We start from the raw sequence: 15,328 nt of genomic DNA, 5'->3' as shown, positions 1-15,328 counted from the left end.
TAAGGAGATTAAAGAGCTGCACAGGTGTCTTCACTAGACAAAGGCATTCTGTAATTCAGCCTCGTCACTGTGCTTGCAGCTATAACAGCATCCACTCTTTTGGGAAGGCTGTCTGCAACATTTTGTTTCTGTGGAAATGTTTGCCTATTCATGAATTAGAACAATAGTGAGGTCATGCACTAATGTCAGACAAAAAGGCCTGGCTTGCAATCTCCATTTCAGTTCATCCCAAAGGTGTTCAAATGGTTTTGAGGTCAGGACTCTGTGTGGGCTAGTCAAGCTTTCCCACACCATTCTCATCCAACCATGTCTTTAGGGAGCTTTGCTTTGTGCAGTGGGGCACTGTCATGCTGAAATAGAGAAGGGCCTTCCCCAAACGGTTGCTACAAAGTTGGAAGCATAGTATTGTCCAAAATGTCTTGGTCTGTTGACGCATTAGGATTTCCCTTCACTGGAATTAAGAATTAACATGATGGCCGTATATTCTGAAGGAGGAAACAGCGTTTGTCATTCGCTTTTCCTCCTTAAACTTGGTCTTTTGGGTAATTGAACCATCAGTCTTACAGTCGAATCCCTAATTTCTTGGGGAAAACATACTAATACTGATATTTGTAGCCACATTTTGTAAGAAGAAGCTTTTGTATTGATACCAGAAACTGATACAAGGAAATGCTACTTGTCTGTATCTTGCTACACAGGATTATTTTTTTCTATTTTTTGTATTTGCTATGAATTACCTGACCTTTTAAAATGTTGATTTTCATGAGCCATTTGATCTAAGAAAAGTGTTATATGCTCCTGTATACTCCTCTCACTATCTGATATTGAGAAGCAGTTATCTAAATAGCTCGGTGTTTCTTTCTTACTGCACGCCATATGAAGCGATTCATGTTGTTCCATTCATCATTGGCAAGCCTCCAGAGGGAAAGGTTAGCATTTAGCAAAGGGGTTTCCAATACATCAGCAGATTAAATCCCATATAAACTATATTGTGTTCTGTTTGTTGTCCAGTCAGGGCACGCTTCAAGCTGGTAATTTTGTATTCACCTTTAAAAATCGGGGGGGAATATTGATCAGGTATGAAAGTTTAACAGAGTTTTCCTTAAGTTTGCCTCAGCTGTCTACATGCATTGCATATTTCATTTCCACCTGACTCATTCAAACATTTATTTAATTATTTATTCATTCGGTGGCCTCAATTAGGATTCAGTTGAAGTCATATACAAGCTGTTGGGTAAAAGAATGTATCTGTTGAAAGGCTTTCCAGATGCATGCTGTGTTTGTTACAATGCAGTTTTGACATGTCACCCTCATTTGTTTCATTGTCAACAGTTGTCAGATACAAAAAGCCAAGTCCTTATATCCTCACCTCAACCCAAAACTTTCTGTTTGGCTGCAAATAGATGCGTTCTCTTGCAGTAATACAGTTTTTCCATACCAGGTTCATGAGGTCAAATGCCTTTAGCAACAGGTTTTTCTCATTAAAACACTTCCTCAGCTGACTGAGTGCCTTATTAGTGGTCGAACATGCTGAATTAGTTATAGCCAGTCTCAACATTGGAATTTACTCCGACTTGACCTAAACCTAGGTTGTTTCTTTCTGTTCTCTGTACGTGTTTTTTTTCCCCCCTAAGCTGTCAATCTTTCCCTTCATGGCTTCGTTTTCTTATTCTACTGGAGGTAGAAAGGTTGGAAAGGAGTGATGTGGTGCTTCAGTGACACAAGTGCTTCTTTCACCTGCTAGTGACAAATTTCACAGGGTTGCCATAAGAAGTTCACAGCACTCCACTTGAGTTCATCAGTAGGAGTTGATGGTGCGGTGACAAGAATCTAAACTCTCACTTGCTTCCCTTATAGATAATTGTGTTTGTTAGAATGGATGGCCTTATTGGAAGTTATCACTACTGGGAACTGCTCCTGAACAGGTTAAAGGCATCACTGGAGAGAAGATGCCTTGTTTTTGTTTAGTCATATGCAGATCATCAATAAGTGAGCAACCCCCTGAAGAAATCAAACTTTTCTTGTTTGTCTGGGGTGATGTTTTTCTTTTTCTTTTTTTATTTTTTCCAAAGAAGATGTCATCTTACTGCTGCGGCACTTGTTGGCTTTAATTTAATGATGAGTGCACACATGTACTATTGTATTCTACTTTCAGCTGTGGCATTGACATATTAAATAAAGCAGTTGGCAGTGGATAATTGTTGAGGCAGTTTGCCAAGTATTCTCAGGCAATTTATGAACCCACATAACATAACATTAGACAACAATGTAAATAAACATAACATTTTTTGACATTTTCTCTCTTCTTTATTGACACTTATCTATGATAAATTGTACAAAGTGGTGCTTTCATTAAATATGATGTATGTTTCTCTGTAAGCAGTCAGTTTACCATTTAATACATTCTGTTTCTGTTATACTTGCAGACCAAAATGTGTTTTTGTGCAAATATGTAAATGGATTTGTGTCTTCACCACAGTTCAATATAGAGTTAATGAGCCCAGTCCAACCAATGCTCACTGGAGCCATAGAAAGAAAAATCCATTCCTCTGTGTTTGTCATTCTAAAAAACAGAATGAGTGCTGTGCAATAAAATTTTGTTGCCCTTCTAATCCTAATATTGAAGGGAGACAAAATAAGTTCCATATTACTAACAACAGCACTCTCTGATTTTCTAGAATGTACGACATAAGCTCAAATTGACGAATGCCGAGCTTGTGTTGCTCAAGTTAAATGCATGTTCTTTGCTCAAGCTAATATGGCTTATTATGTACTTTGCTTGTCTTGGAGTCAGCTCCTTCTTGGCTAAGGAGCCCGCCATTCAGGAGCACACATGGCTATCATTAGTGTCAGTTTACTTGACATTTTCTTTGTGTCCTGGTTGAGCCCGAAGACAGAACAGGCCTCCACTGAGATAATAGTCATCTACCAGACATCCAGTGTCGGGAAGAAAAGAAATGACTGAGGAAAATGAACAATGAGAAAGAAGAAGGGAGAGAGAGAGAGAGAGAGAGAGAGAGAAAGTGATGGAGTTGAATCATAAGGCTGCTGCCATGGTTTCTGATATTGCAGTTGCAAAATGGATTGTTTCTCAGGCAACAGACTATTGAAGGATGAAAAAATTGCCATTAAGACTTATCCTTTACTACCAAAAATGATCCTCAAGAACAAGAATATGAGAAGGACAAGACAGACAAAACTTCATGATAGTAGATGTATACTCAGTGAGTGAGTCCAAAAGGTCTTGCCTTTTAACACTCTATGCTGACACAGTGCAATTTGAGACACACGTTGTTTTCAAGGTCATTTCGGGGTTATGTAACCCCATTCAGGTTACAAATTTATTATGCAAATTACACTGGATCTGTTCTAACCATCTCTATGAGAAGAATTACTTTCTTTTTGTCTTTGTCACCTGCACAATCCTCAAGCAACCTTCACATACTGTCAATCAAAGCAACGGCACAAGGGATTAAATTGAAATGAATCGTGCACTCTTAAAATGTGGCCTGCAGCTACATTCAAAGGTGGACGAGTAAAAAGAATCAAATCAACAGTCTTTGTGCCAGGGGCTCTTAAAATGCATGTCCTTCGTCCACACACTTAGACATGGGTTAGAATAAAGTCTGTGGATACCTTGTAGACATAATTTTTACTCATAAAGTCAAGTGGGTGAGTGAAATGGCAGATAAATGCACACTACACTGGACAATTCTACAGTGCAATGTATCAGGTCCTTCTGTATCTAGAAGCAGATTTGGACATATTTTCTGCATTCTGTACTTTTCTAGAGGAATTCCCACTACAGTCCACCTGATATTACAAACATACCATCTCTGAATGAGCTCTTTTTCCACCTGTATCAGCCAGCCACAGGGAATGTAAGGTTCTATAGTCTGGTTCCTCCAGACTCCAGATTATGTGTCTGTAAGGTTCAAGAGCCAAAAAAGGTATTGCAGACAACCTGAATGAGATAATGACACTCTTGCTCTTTTGGTGGCATTCTCAAAAGAAAAAAAAAATACTATGAATGACGTGATAGCACATTCACTTAAGTGGGGAAGAAATGATCAATCCAACACAAAGAATGTTGCCCTACAACAAATGAGGTGGGCAGACAGCAAATTATAGTTCCTTCATTACAGGATTGCAATCAGTCCATAGATCGATCCATACGGATCAACAGCTGTGGACAAAAAGGAGAGTGAAGAGTAGGTTGGAACAATGCTTCTCTATTTCAGCCTCAATGGATCTTCAAGAGAGTGGCAGAAATCCATAAAGGAATCCACAAATTACCAATATAGCTAATTGGTAAGTAGTATCACAGGTCAGGACTGGACGTGATGAGGCAGACGACAATAGAGACTTGTTGTACAAGTTAAACTTTAAAACAAACCTCATGTGCATGTATGAATGCAGCAAAGCAAACCTGACTCAAACTTTGCTAATTCAATGTGCAATCTTGACATTATTTGGCCAATTATAGTATTGGTCTTTAAACAGCTCTGGAGTGTTTGGCAGTTGATGAGCCTTGAAACTTTCAAATGTGTTACTCAAACCAGACTTCCTAGGTCATATTCCATCTTCTCAGCTGACCTGCAGCAGCACTCCAACACCGTCGCGAGCCTCGGTGTTTAGGCCCTTCTTGGTCAGAATGCCCATTAAGAGTCTCAGCTTGGAGCAATAAGTCAGAGTCACCTGTAAGTTGATTCGTAGATCATAGTCCTGTTAACCTACAGTACATATTCAAAGGGTGAAAACACTTGTGAACCTGTGTGCTGTATCTTTGGGATGAAATCTTAAACATAATTTGTTCTACGAGTTGGCGCATAAAGGTTTTACAACCACTGAATACTTTAAAACGTGAGGGCTTACGTTTAAAGGCTGGCTGGTAAAGGCTGGAGAAAAATATGTTCAAACTGTTTTCAACATTATTACAGTATTGCTTTCCAATACAAAACAATACAGAGCTTCTGTAATTTGGTAGCAGTAATTATGAAACATGCATACGTTTGTGGTGACATAGATAATTTGGAAGTGAGCCTCACAAGCCAATAAACAGAAGGATTTGAGAGACTCGTCTTTGTCAAGGGAGTGTAACTGGCTTTTGTTCGAGCCTCGAATACCACATATGTTTTTGTTAAGGACAGCTGACACTTCAGATTTATGCGTGAGGGAGACAGAGACAGTCCATGAGAAAATCCATGAGGAGTGTGAAGTAAAGCAGGGATGCGGTGCAGAAATCTGAGCAATCGATCAATCATCCTGCCATCACAGTTTCTCTGCACCCCAACCCGCCACCCTCTGACACTGGAACTCGGCCCACTTTTCGTAACCTGTATTGCCTCGTCTTCTCTTCCTCAATCTCAGTGTGTTCCCTGACTTTCCCTGGGCTGTTGTCATCCTTGTTTCCTTATATTTTATTTCTCTTAAAGTGTCTGTTTTATTTTGCAACAGCCTTTATGAAAACAGCTGTGATCCAAGTTAGATATGTTGAGTGAGTGTGCTAGAAGTCTTTATCATTGCCTATGAGATGAGTTGGCTTATTCATATTCTTAAATCATCTGTTCATGTGATGGTTTTTATGTTGTTGTTTTTTTGTTCGTTTTCGATCCTGTGCACGTCCAAGTTCTTTAACACAGCCTGAACCTTTAATAAGCAAACAAACATTTTTTTTCCCCCAATCCAGAGTCGTTTACATGCCTTTGCCTCAGAGCTTGCACAGGACACTAGCTGCTGTCTGTGGACCCAGCAGGCCTGTTTGATTCATGAGGCAGCATCAAAGCTTTCATATGCCCCGTACATTTCCTACTGCTCTCTCTCATCTCACTGTTGAATCGTTTCTCCAAAGCTGTCGGATAGTCTCTCTGCAGGGTGGATGGCGCTCGTCGGAAGCTAATAGAGGGTGACTGTATATGCACATGTGGGTGTTTTGTAATGTGTGTGTGCGTGTAAGAACAGCGAGGTGATGCGATGTGAAGAGCGGATTTGCCAGCATGTGGTCATCTCGATTATGGATGTTTTCACACCCACATTCACACACTTGTCTTATTCCATTCTCTCCTTTTTCTAATTCCCCCTAAAACTGCCTAATTACTCCCAATATGTAATCCAATCGGCCAAAAAGCAGTATGTTAAGGTTCATTATGCGTTGACTAATGCACCACACAAGTTTGGATGGAGCTATTCATGCAGCTGATCTTATTAAACCTGCTCTCTCTCTCTCTCTCCCCCTGTCTGGGTGGAAACCAATTTAATAACACATGCTGCACTGCACTTTTATTACTGTAATATCCACCAAAAAACAATCCTAAAATGACACTTTTCAGGGCAGCATTGATAAACACAGATTGTATTTGTGTTCTCATGACATTTTGTTGCAATTTGTGAGTGGGGACACTTGTTATAAATACCCATAGATCACAATTCATGACATTTCTGTTCCTGCTATTTGAGTGTGGTTTTCAATTGAGGCTATAGGAAGACTGTCAAGGACTGAGTTACAGTATGTGTGGGTTGGAGTGTGTGATGGTCATTGATTCGGCTCAGGATGTAATTCCATCCTCTTCCTTTTGCCCCTCCTCCCCCTTCACTCTCTTACTGTACAGCTCACATAGATGAAGCTCTGCATTAAGAACAACAAAGACCAAGGGTTGCACAGGGCAAGCTGCTTGAACCGACGACTGCAGCAATGGACTTAGCTTTTGCAGATGGCACGTTTGTTGCATTAGTCGCAGTGAAGGTTGTGGTTATTTTATTCATTTTGTGTACAGGATAAAGACAGAAGGGAGAGAGAGAAAAAGTGAATTCTTTTGGATCTAGTATAAACTTAGTTGGATCAGGAGTGTTTGAAAAATAAGACGGCATTATATCGTACTGAATCCTGAGTTGAAATGTTTAGATATTTCAGAGAGAGCAGCACTTCCAGTGCTACTGCATGGGTGCTTAAACCCTCATCTATCCCAGCCAGAATAAGTTACCTTTTTTTTTGTCTTTTATACTTGTATCTTTAAATATTTGAAACCACTGAACTTCAGAATCTGTTGCTTAGAAGAAGCCACCAGGAGTGTGAGTGCCATGAAAGGCTGCTTTATCTGGGTGTATACATATGGGAAGGTGATAAACACCAGTGTGCCCCATTAGATCTGCTCAGTCATGAAGGAACTGTTGGTTAGATTGTTCTGCTTAGATGCAGGGAGTATCATTTTTGACCCCGAACAAAAACCCAGTAATAAAGGTCCATCCACTGAATGCAATAAAATGAAATACCAGAGGAACTTGGTATTTAATTAATAACAATGATGCTATTAGGGGTGGTTAAATTTCAAATGAGTCATTTTTCTAATGTAGTCAGGGCCTTCTGTAAGGTTAATTGAGACCTTGACAGCACTCAAGCCTCTGCTGCGCACTTGTGTGTCTTGTCTTACCTGTGGCTACAGTGTCAACTCCTGGGCTTTGTGGAAAGAGATTTGATCTGAGTGGAAAGCATATAGTCCGAGTGTGTGTGTGCATGTAATCACAACGGTGCCACCACAGGAGAAAGAGGATGAGATAGGGAGGTGCAGGAGGTGTAAGAGGAGGAACATATGTATAGGCACAAGCACAATTTCAGTGGTGCTCAAGTGTTCTCAGGGAAGGAAGGTAAGGAGTCATTCTTTCTGTTAGTTTTTTTTTCCGCCTTGAATTATCTTCTTCCCTGTCCTTGGAGAGTGGGAGGAAGGTTTTTCCGGTGCTCCGGATCAGTGGAGCACCTGGAGATTACGTGAGGTACAGAGATGTACTTAATCTATCTCACAGTATGAGGGTTTTTTTTATTTTTTTTTTAACACAACATTGTATTCCTGGCTTATCAATACTGTATTATTTGTATTTTGCTACCTTTGCCAGCTATAAAGTCAAAAACAAAAATCATATTATGGTGACAGTCTTAAAATAATTTATCAAGGGGCATTTTTGGAATCATGACCAGACAGACAGATGCAACATTAAACCCTCCACCTACTGTCTTCTGTCCTTCCCTGATCCTCCTCAGCTTTATCTCCTCCTCTCAGCCTTCTATTCATTATAAACAAAATACTTTTTTTTTTTGTTTGTTTGTTTGTTTGTTCGCTGCTAGTGTCTCTCCGCTGTATGTGGCTCCATCTCACTGAGCTCATGGAAGCAATCACAAGCTGTTTGTTACTTACCGTTAACAGCCCATACTTTGAGAATGGGTCCAACTTAATACATAATTGAAAATGGTTGCTCTGGTCCATTTGGTACGCTTTTGTTCTTCCGACATCAGCAGTGCAGGCTCTGCCAGGAGGCTGCTCTTGGGGGATTTGCTTTTTTATTTTTTTTTTTTCTTCCATGTCATTTTTCCCCTCTGTCTCTTCCTCTCTCTCCTTTGATGCCTTTCCTTGATGACAATTCACACTTCAGTTGAGATTGCTCTAAATTTCGATTTCAGCCAAAATGCTCTTTTAAGTAGCTGTCTCTGTGTGGATGCCATTTGTCCCTCACCCACTTCCAGCAACCCCCTCCCCCGCCACCCCGACATAAAATGTTTTCTTTTATGTGAGTGCATGCACCCATATTATGTAGCTGCGACTCAAAGTGAGCTCTGTCATCAGCTTCAGTGTTCCAGACGTATAACGGTTCATATGTCGCTCGACACAGCACTCTTTCGGCCTCTCACCTTGGCTTTTCAACTTTTTCATATGACATCAGTGCAGCAGCTAGCTCTTAATTTGGTGTTAATAAAACAGAACTGCAGGTCGAGGTGTTCATGGTCATATCTCAGTGCAAAGCGCAGAGCTATCAAATGGACACACTATTATTCATCACCACTCTTCTCTTCCCACCTGAGATTGCTCCTGTGGCAAACTCACTCGTTCATGTGATTCGTCTTTCAATCTGTCTGCCAGTAGACCACCCCCTCTGGCCAGTCAGAGCCTCTCTCTCTCTCTCTCTCTCTAGGGAAATGCACCAAGGTCTTTGAGCGATTTTGCTGTAATGGAACTTCGGGATAAACTAGATTTGATGATCCACCCATGCAAGGGCCTATTGGCAGTTTGAGTTTGCTCCTTCTCCTTCCCGTTGCAGCCCTAAACCTCATTACCTCAGGCTGATTCTTCATTTTGGCCTCCCTGGGGAAACAGAGGTGAGGAGGGGCAAACGAACAGGAAGTGGAGTGTCACTTCAGATCACTATTCATGCTGGGAAACCAGTTGATTTGTTTGGCCGACGAGTGGAGAAGAGTTGTGAGCGTGGTGTCGCGTGCGTCTGTGCTTAAAAAGTTTTTTTTTTTTTTTGCTCCCCAAGAAGCAGCACACGTTAGGATATGCGGTATTCAGCTTCGGGATTATCTAAGTTAAGACTGGATTCTGTTGATAGGTGCAGCAAAAATTTTGTTTCAGGGGGAAAGCTGGAAAAATAAGCATAAGAGTAAAAATAATGAATGAAATAGACTGTATGTAAATTTAACTGAAGAAGATATGATGGAGAGCTGAATGCTAATCTTCAGCTCACTGGTTTTAGTGTCCAAACATTGACTTGTGTGATTGAGGTATAATTGCTGTGACTGTTGCGGTTGTACTCTCTGTTGTGACAGCTGCAGGTGTTTGTTCAGTTCCTGACAGATGCACACAGTGTCCGCCCTGCTGCCGTTGGGCTGCAGTTTGACATGTGTCCATTGCACAAACTGGCTGTTTTGACTGTTAGTGTGTGAACAAAACTCACTGCAGTGGAAGGAGGCCATGTGCTTCACACAGACTGATGGGCAATAGCGAAGTTGTCAACACCTCTTTTTCTCACTCTCTTTTTGTGTTTGCCTTTTTTGAGTTGCTTCTCTAATCTACTTTGTCTAGTCTTGGCATTCATGTCTCTCCTGTTATTTTCTCCGCTGTTTTCTCCTCAAGACCTTCTTGTATCTAATTCTGACCCAGCTGTTTGCTTTGCTCTGATGGAAGTAATTTAATTTTGCACAAGATACTCACACGGCTGTATTATTTCCATGCCAGATGCATCACACTACAGCAAATTGAACTTGTTTTATGTGTTGGATAAATTTATTTGTAAATTGAAACAAATATTTGCCCCGTGAATCTTCCATGAAGAAAACATGTCTTGCATGCATTAGAACCACAACAGTAATCAATATTGTAATGCTGGAATCAATAAATGCAGCTAACTGGTTTCATCTAAAAATATTTGACCTGTGAGATCCTCACACAGAAAAGTGATGAGGTGTTACCTCAGTATTTTTCCTGTGCATGTCAGGTAAAACTTATTAGAGACACCCGTGCTTAGTACTTAATCGGCTCAGAGGTACATTTTCGGTGTTTAATACCTCGAATCTGGCTTTGTAATGTTCCCCTGCAGGCTTCTTTTAGCACATATTCCACTTTGAATAATAATTTGGATCTGATAAGGTTTTTCCGCAAAAAGGTAAATTAACCAGTTGAAATTTCTTAAAAGCACAGCTACTTTCTCATTAAAAATACATTTAGGAATCTACTCTGTGAATACATAAATATTGTTCATTTGGGAATACACACGTGTTAATTTACAATGAGTACAGAGAAAGTTTCCCTCCTGAAAATAACCTTCTTGTACCAATCTGCGCGATGTGTGCAAAATACAAGTAGTAATGTATGTTTTCTTGATATTCATAACAGTCATTTTGAACACAGTTAGTCAATAGCTTTTTGATTTGGAAAAATGTCACTCTATCTCTGCAAACCGTAACATTTGTGTGTTCTGTATGTGTGTAGTATTTCTTTTAACTTTCCCTTTCTCCCTCCTTTTCTCCATAGGTAAGGAGGAGTCAGTAGCCACCTTCAAGGGCAACGAGTTCTTCTGCTACGACCTGTCGCTGACGCCCATCCAGAGCAGCACTGACGAGATCACACTTTCCTTCCGCACACTGCAGCGCAACGGCCTCATGCTGCACACCGGCAAGTCGGCCGACTACGTAAATCTTTCCTTGAAGAGTGGCGCAGTTTGGCTGGTCATCAACCTCGGCTCAGGGGCGTTCGAGGCCCTCGTTGAACCTGTCAACGGCAAGTTCAACGACAACGCCTGGCATGACGTGCGCGTCACTCGCAACCTGCGCCAGGTAAGCATTTCCTGTGTAATCCAGGGCCACCACAGCTGGTGTGGTGCCTCTGTCTGCCACCCACCGTATCTGCTGCTTTATTTGACTCTCCATCTTTACATCTCTTCTCTGCACATGAAGCATACAGGGAGCCTTTGTTTCACCTCCTCCTTCACCCCCCCCCCCCCCCTCCTCTTGCTTACTGCCCACCTTAACAGAAGTTTTGTTTTTTCCAGGTTGGAGTTGAACAGAAGGCTGATGTTGTATTTTTTTTTTTCTGTCCTGCATCATATATATGTATATTTATATATATTTTTGCTTGTTTTCAAAATGACCAACTCACCTTCATATTCAAAGGTCATTCAAAGGTGAAAACACATCATAGTCCAATTGAAAATGAAGCTAAAATCCCGGTCATATTTTAATTTTCATTAACATACATTATAATGAGATCAAGGACAGCCATGCACTTTTAAGGTGTTACCAAGAGCATTGTATTTGTGCTATTATTAATGAACAAGCAAAAGTGAAAGTAGAAAGTGCACCACTCAGTATGTATGCACGTAATGTACTTGGCTACACAAATGGAATGCACCCTAATTTATCAAAGGTGACAGTGCACTTAAACTCTTTCTGAACAAATTACCCAACACTTCTTTACAAACCTTTAATCGCAGCTAATGGAAAACAAAAGACCACTAGCAACCTCAATGTCCGTGTGTGTATGTGTGAGACTTGGTGTGTTCCATCCAGCTTGTTCCATCTTTGTTTTGTTTTTTTGTTTGTTTCTCTCCATATACACATATACATGACAAAGAACATGCACAGACGAACACTCTGAATACTGGACTCTCTGGTTGCACCAGGTCATCAATTGGCAGCTGCAGCTACGAACAGTGAGATACAATCAATTCCACTTACACTTGCTGTGCTTACTTCTTCACATTCTTTTGGTAATTGTAATTGGAATGAATAGCTTGTCGGCCCTGATAATGGGCATACTAAATGGCCCTAAATGCAAAAAAAAGCCTGATGTGAATGCATTAGCACAAAAGATGGTGCATCAACTTCTTTGTTTGCGCCTGCAAAAACATCCACGGTTTGTTTGGGGTAAAAAAAAAACAAAAAAACGAGGCAGTAGTATAAAACTTGTGTGCTTCTAGACACTGAAGAAATTCATCCCCACGCAAAAAAAAAAAAAACCTGAGAGCAGAGGCTCTTAATGTGAAATAAGTGCTGTTAAATTATAGGGAGAAATTTCCATGCCAACCAGACTCTGCTATTGCTGTCACATTGGAATAATAATATTATTATATATGTCTGTGTGGTAACTTAGACAAGGAAATAGTCCAGCATTTGCAGGGCTGATGTTTTATCAGCATATACTGAACTTGCTTTCGGATCAGTGATCACATTCTCACTGAAACGCACAGAAACTCAGACATGGCATCTCAGACACACACAAACATCGATTGGGTTGTGCAGTGTTGTGCTGTAGAGCTATGTGTGATCAGCTGAGCAAGACAAGCTTAGCAAGTTTGGAAAGCCAACACGGTTTTTAAGATGTACAACATGAGCCAACCCACCTAAAACCAACTGTACTGTTGTGACAGTTAGGCAAATTAGTGACACATCCCAATACATACATACTAAATGCCTTTGTTTTGTTTTGTTTTTTTTTATGCTGTAAGCAAAACAATGTTTGCGTAACACCAGAGTGTGTCATTTTTAGATAGCATACTGCTGGAGAGGAGTAATACCAGTTCTTATTAAATAAACTATGAATGCCATAGCATCTATAATTTCTTTTGTTGAAGTGTGGGACAAAAATTTGCATTGAAGACCAATGGTGAAATCTTACTGAGTACCAGACGACTTAAAGATTTAGAATTGTACAGTTACAGTATCAGTTAAGTTTTCTTCTGCTGTGCAAACTAAACTGGATATGATAACCAGCTTGAGCTCTCAAAGTCTTATATGAAAACTTCAGTTACCTGAGAAGATAGCAAAGGCCTGCACTCAGTCTATGTTCTGACCCAGAACTAAATGCCCATGTCATGCTGCTCAGGCAGTCTGCATCAAGTCATATGACAGCTTGAATCCTCAGTGGATCATTCTAATTGACATAACAGGCAGCCTAAGTGTTAAAGAGCTCTCTAAATTTGCACCAGACCATCACTACTGAGAGACACGAGTAGGGAGGAATCAATTACATCGACAACCCCTGACCCTGTGTTTACTCCCGGCCCGATACCCACCTGATCAATGAGCACTTGCATGCTTTGAGGCTCTTGTAAAAAAAAAAAATGCATGCATTTACATAATTAATGCATATCAGAGGATCTAAATATTGAAGCAAGAGCAGTTGCAGTCATATGGCCATAGACCTAAGAAATATGTAAAGATAACTGGAAACCTGTACTATTATTGCTGTTAGTAGTGGTATTAGTCTTATTTACTATGAATATTATTATTTACCATTATTCTGTTTATATTATACATAAGCAAGACAGAGACATTACGGTTTACACAATACATACTGTGCATGTCATGTTAAATGTGTGCTCAGAGAGACTGCAAATGACAAGAACACCTAACAAAATAAAGCTGCACAGAACGAGTACATTACAAATCCATAAACCCTGGAAATGGCGAGAGTCTGTAGTTCCCTAATAGTCTCACAGATAAAGCAAAAAAAAAAAAAACAAACTATAAGCGTATCAAAGAATATGCTGCAGGGCTGCTTATTCTGATTCCATGCTGTCCACATCTGGACATCTGAAAAGTTCCTTTTCAGTGTCCTTTTATGTCAGTCTTCCAACAAAAAGAAATATCTTTCCGCTTTTTCTATTAAATACATTTTTTTTTTCAGAATGTGTCACCATGCATATTGCCAATGGACAAACAAGAATTGCAGACTGCTGTCCATCAACATGTATGAGTAATTGGGTGTTCTGTTCTTTCAGTGCATCTGAAAATGTAAAGAGAGCACCCACACAAGCACACCAATATTGTTTTCAGTACTCTTCCCATTGGAGCTAACACGATATCTTGCATTAAAAATAGCCTGCAGTCTACAAGACAAGCGTTGGATTCCAACTGAGGTTATCGTACGGCCCCTGTAGTCTCCAAAAGTCTCATCCTGTCCTCTCTGCCTGGTTTCTTAATGGTTCCTGCAACATCATGCATATCTATTGCTGCATCACTAAGCTCCAAAATAAGTAAAGCCCCTGAGCTCTCACAAGCCAGTCTCGCTCTCACTCTCCATCTTTATGTGTATATTTGCTGTCTTTCTCCACAAAACCTATGAATTTGTCAGCTTTGTGTGGGATAAAATGAAGCAGACAGAATTAGGTGGAGTGATAGGGACTCTCCACCAAGAGAGGAGAGAAAGAGGAGTGGGGGCAGAAATGGGTAGGCTGCAGGCCTAACAAATGATCACAGATTCAGAGCTCCCCTTGGTGGCATGTGGTAGAATTGCAAGTGTGTATGTGGAAAGTAGTGCGTGTTTGAAGCATTTGGCTAATCCCTGTGGTTTACAACTGATAGGCAGGGAAGGACACTTGCTTTGACCTCTTGAGTCTCTTTCCGCAATACACATATTCTACCGCATTCAATGCACACTTTGGTTAGCTTACGCAGCAAGGGATAACCTCCTCCCTCTGCTGTCCCTGACATGATGATGTACCATCATGGACATCTTGTATACTTCAACACTGGTGACCATCCTCACCCTTTCCCTCCTTTGGGGTAGCCTAACACACAGTGTCGACCCACACCGCAGAAAGAGGAAGGGCGAAGACAAAGATGGAACCTGTGATGTCAGGGCATCTTGAGAAATCTATCTGATACACTGCAGCGAAGCAGAAGACACTGTGAAAGCAGGTCAAACATTAAGTGTGCAATGACACTCTCATACATCTAGCAAATAAAACGTGCTCATTCTCTACTGTACTATATGCTTGGAGAGTAATGATTTTGTAATCTTTTTAAATCCCACTATGGTTTTCCCAGAAGCCCTGCAGACATATAGTCTAATCCACACACTAGTGCATTCCTTGCAGGGGTAAGTTTTAGCATGGGCAATGGGAATAATCAGCCACAATTCCAGTAAAAATACCTATGACAGAAACTGGCGCCTGTGCTATTTTACTCAAACCCATTACTGTCATTACAGTAAGTTAAAGTCAATCAATCAGTGTGTTTGTATTGCAGAGAGGCAATAGAGCCAGTGCAGATTAGATTGCAGTG

General features: G+C 40.6%; 1 protein-coding gene across 13 annotated transcripts in view; it reads left to right on the top strand.

The window, feature by feature from the left end:
* The window catches only part of nrxn2b (neurexin 2b), a 584,209-nt gene that overhangs the window by 231,189 nt on the left and 337,692 nt on the right, over window positions 1–15,328 (top strand). For all 13 annotated transcript variants that reach the window (XM_046380508.1, XM_046380512.1, XM_046380507.1 and 10 more), the window contains one exon: window positions 10,797–11,098. In XM_046380508.1, coding sequence (XP_046236464.1) covers window positions 10,797–11,098 — 302 coding nt within the window. The remainder of the gene's footprint in view (window positions 1–10,796; window positions 11,099–15,328) is intronic.

This window comes from Scatophagus argus, chromosome 23 (genome assembly GCF_020382885.2).
Source record: "Scatophagus argus isolate fScaArg1 chromosome 23, fScaArg1.pri, whole genome shotgun sequence".
NCBI classification, from domain to species: domain Eukaryota; kingdom Metazoa; phylum Chordata; class Actinopteri; family Scatophagidae; genus Scatophagus; species Scatophagus argus.
This window is presented reverse-complemented; position numbering and strand designations above follow the sequence as displayed.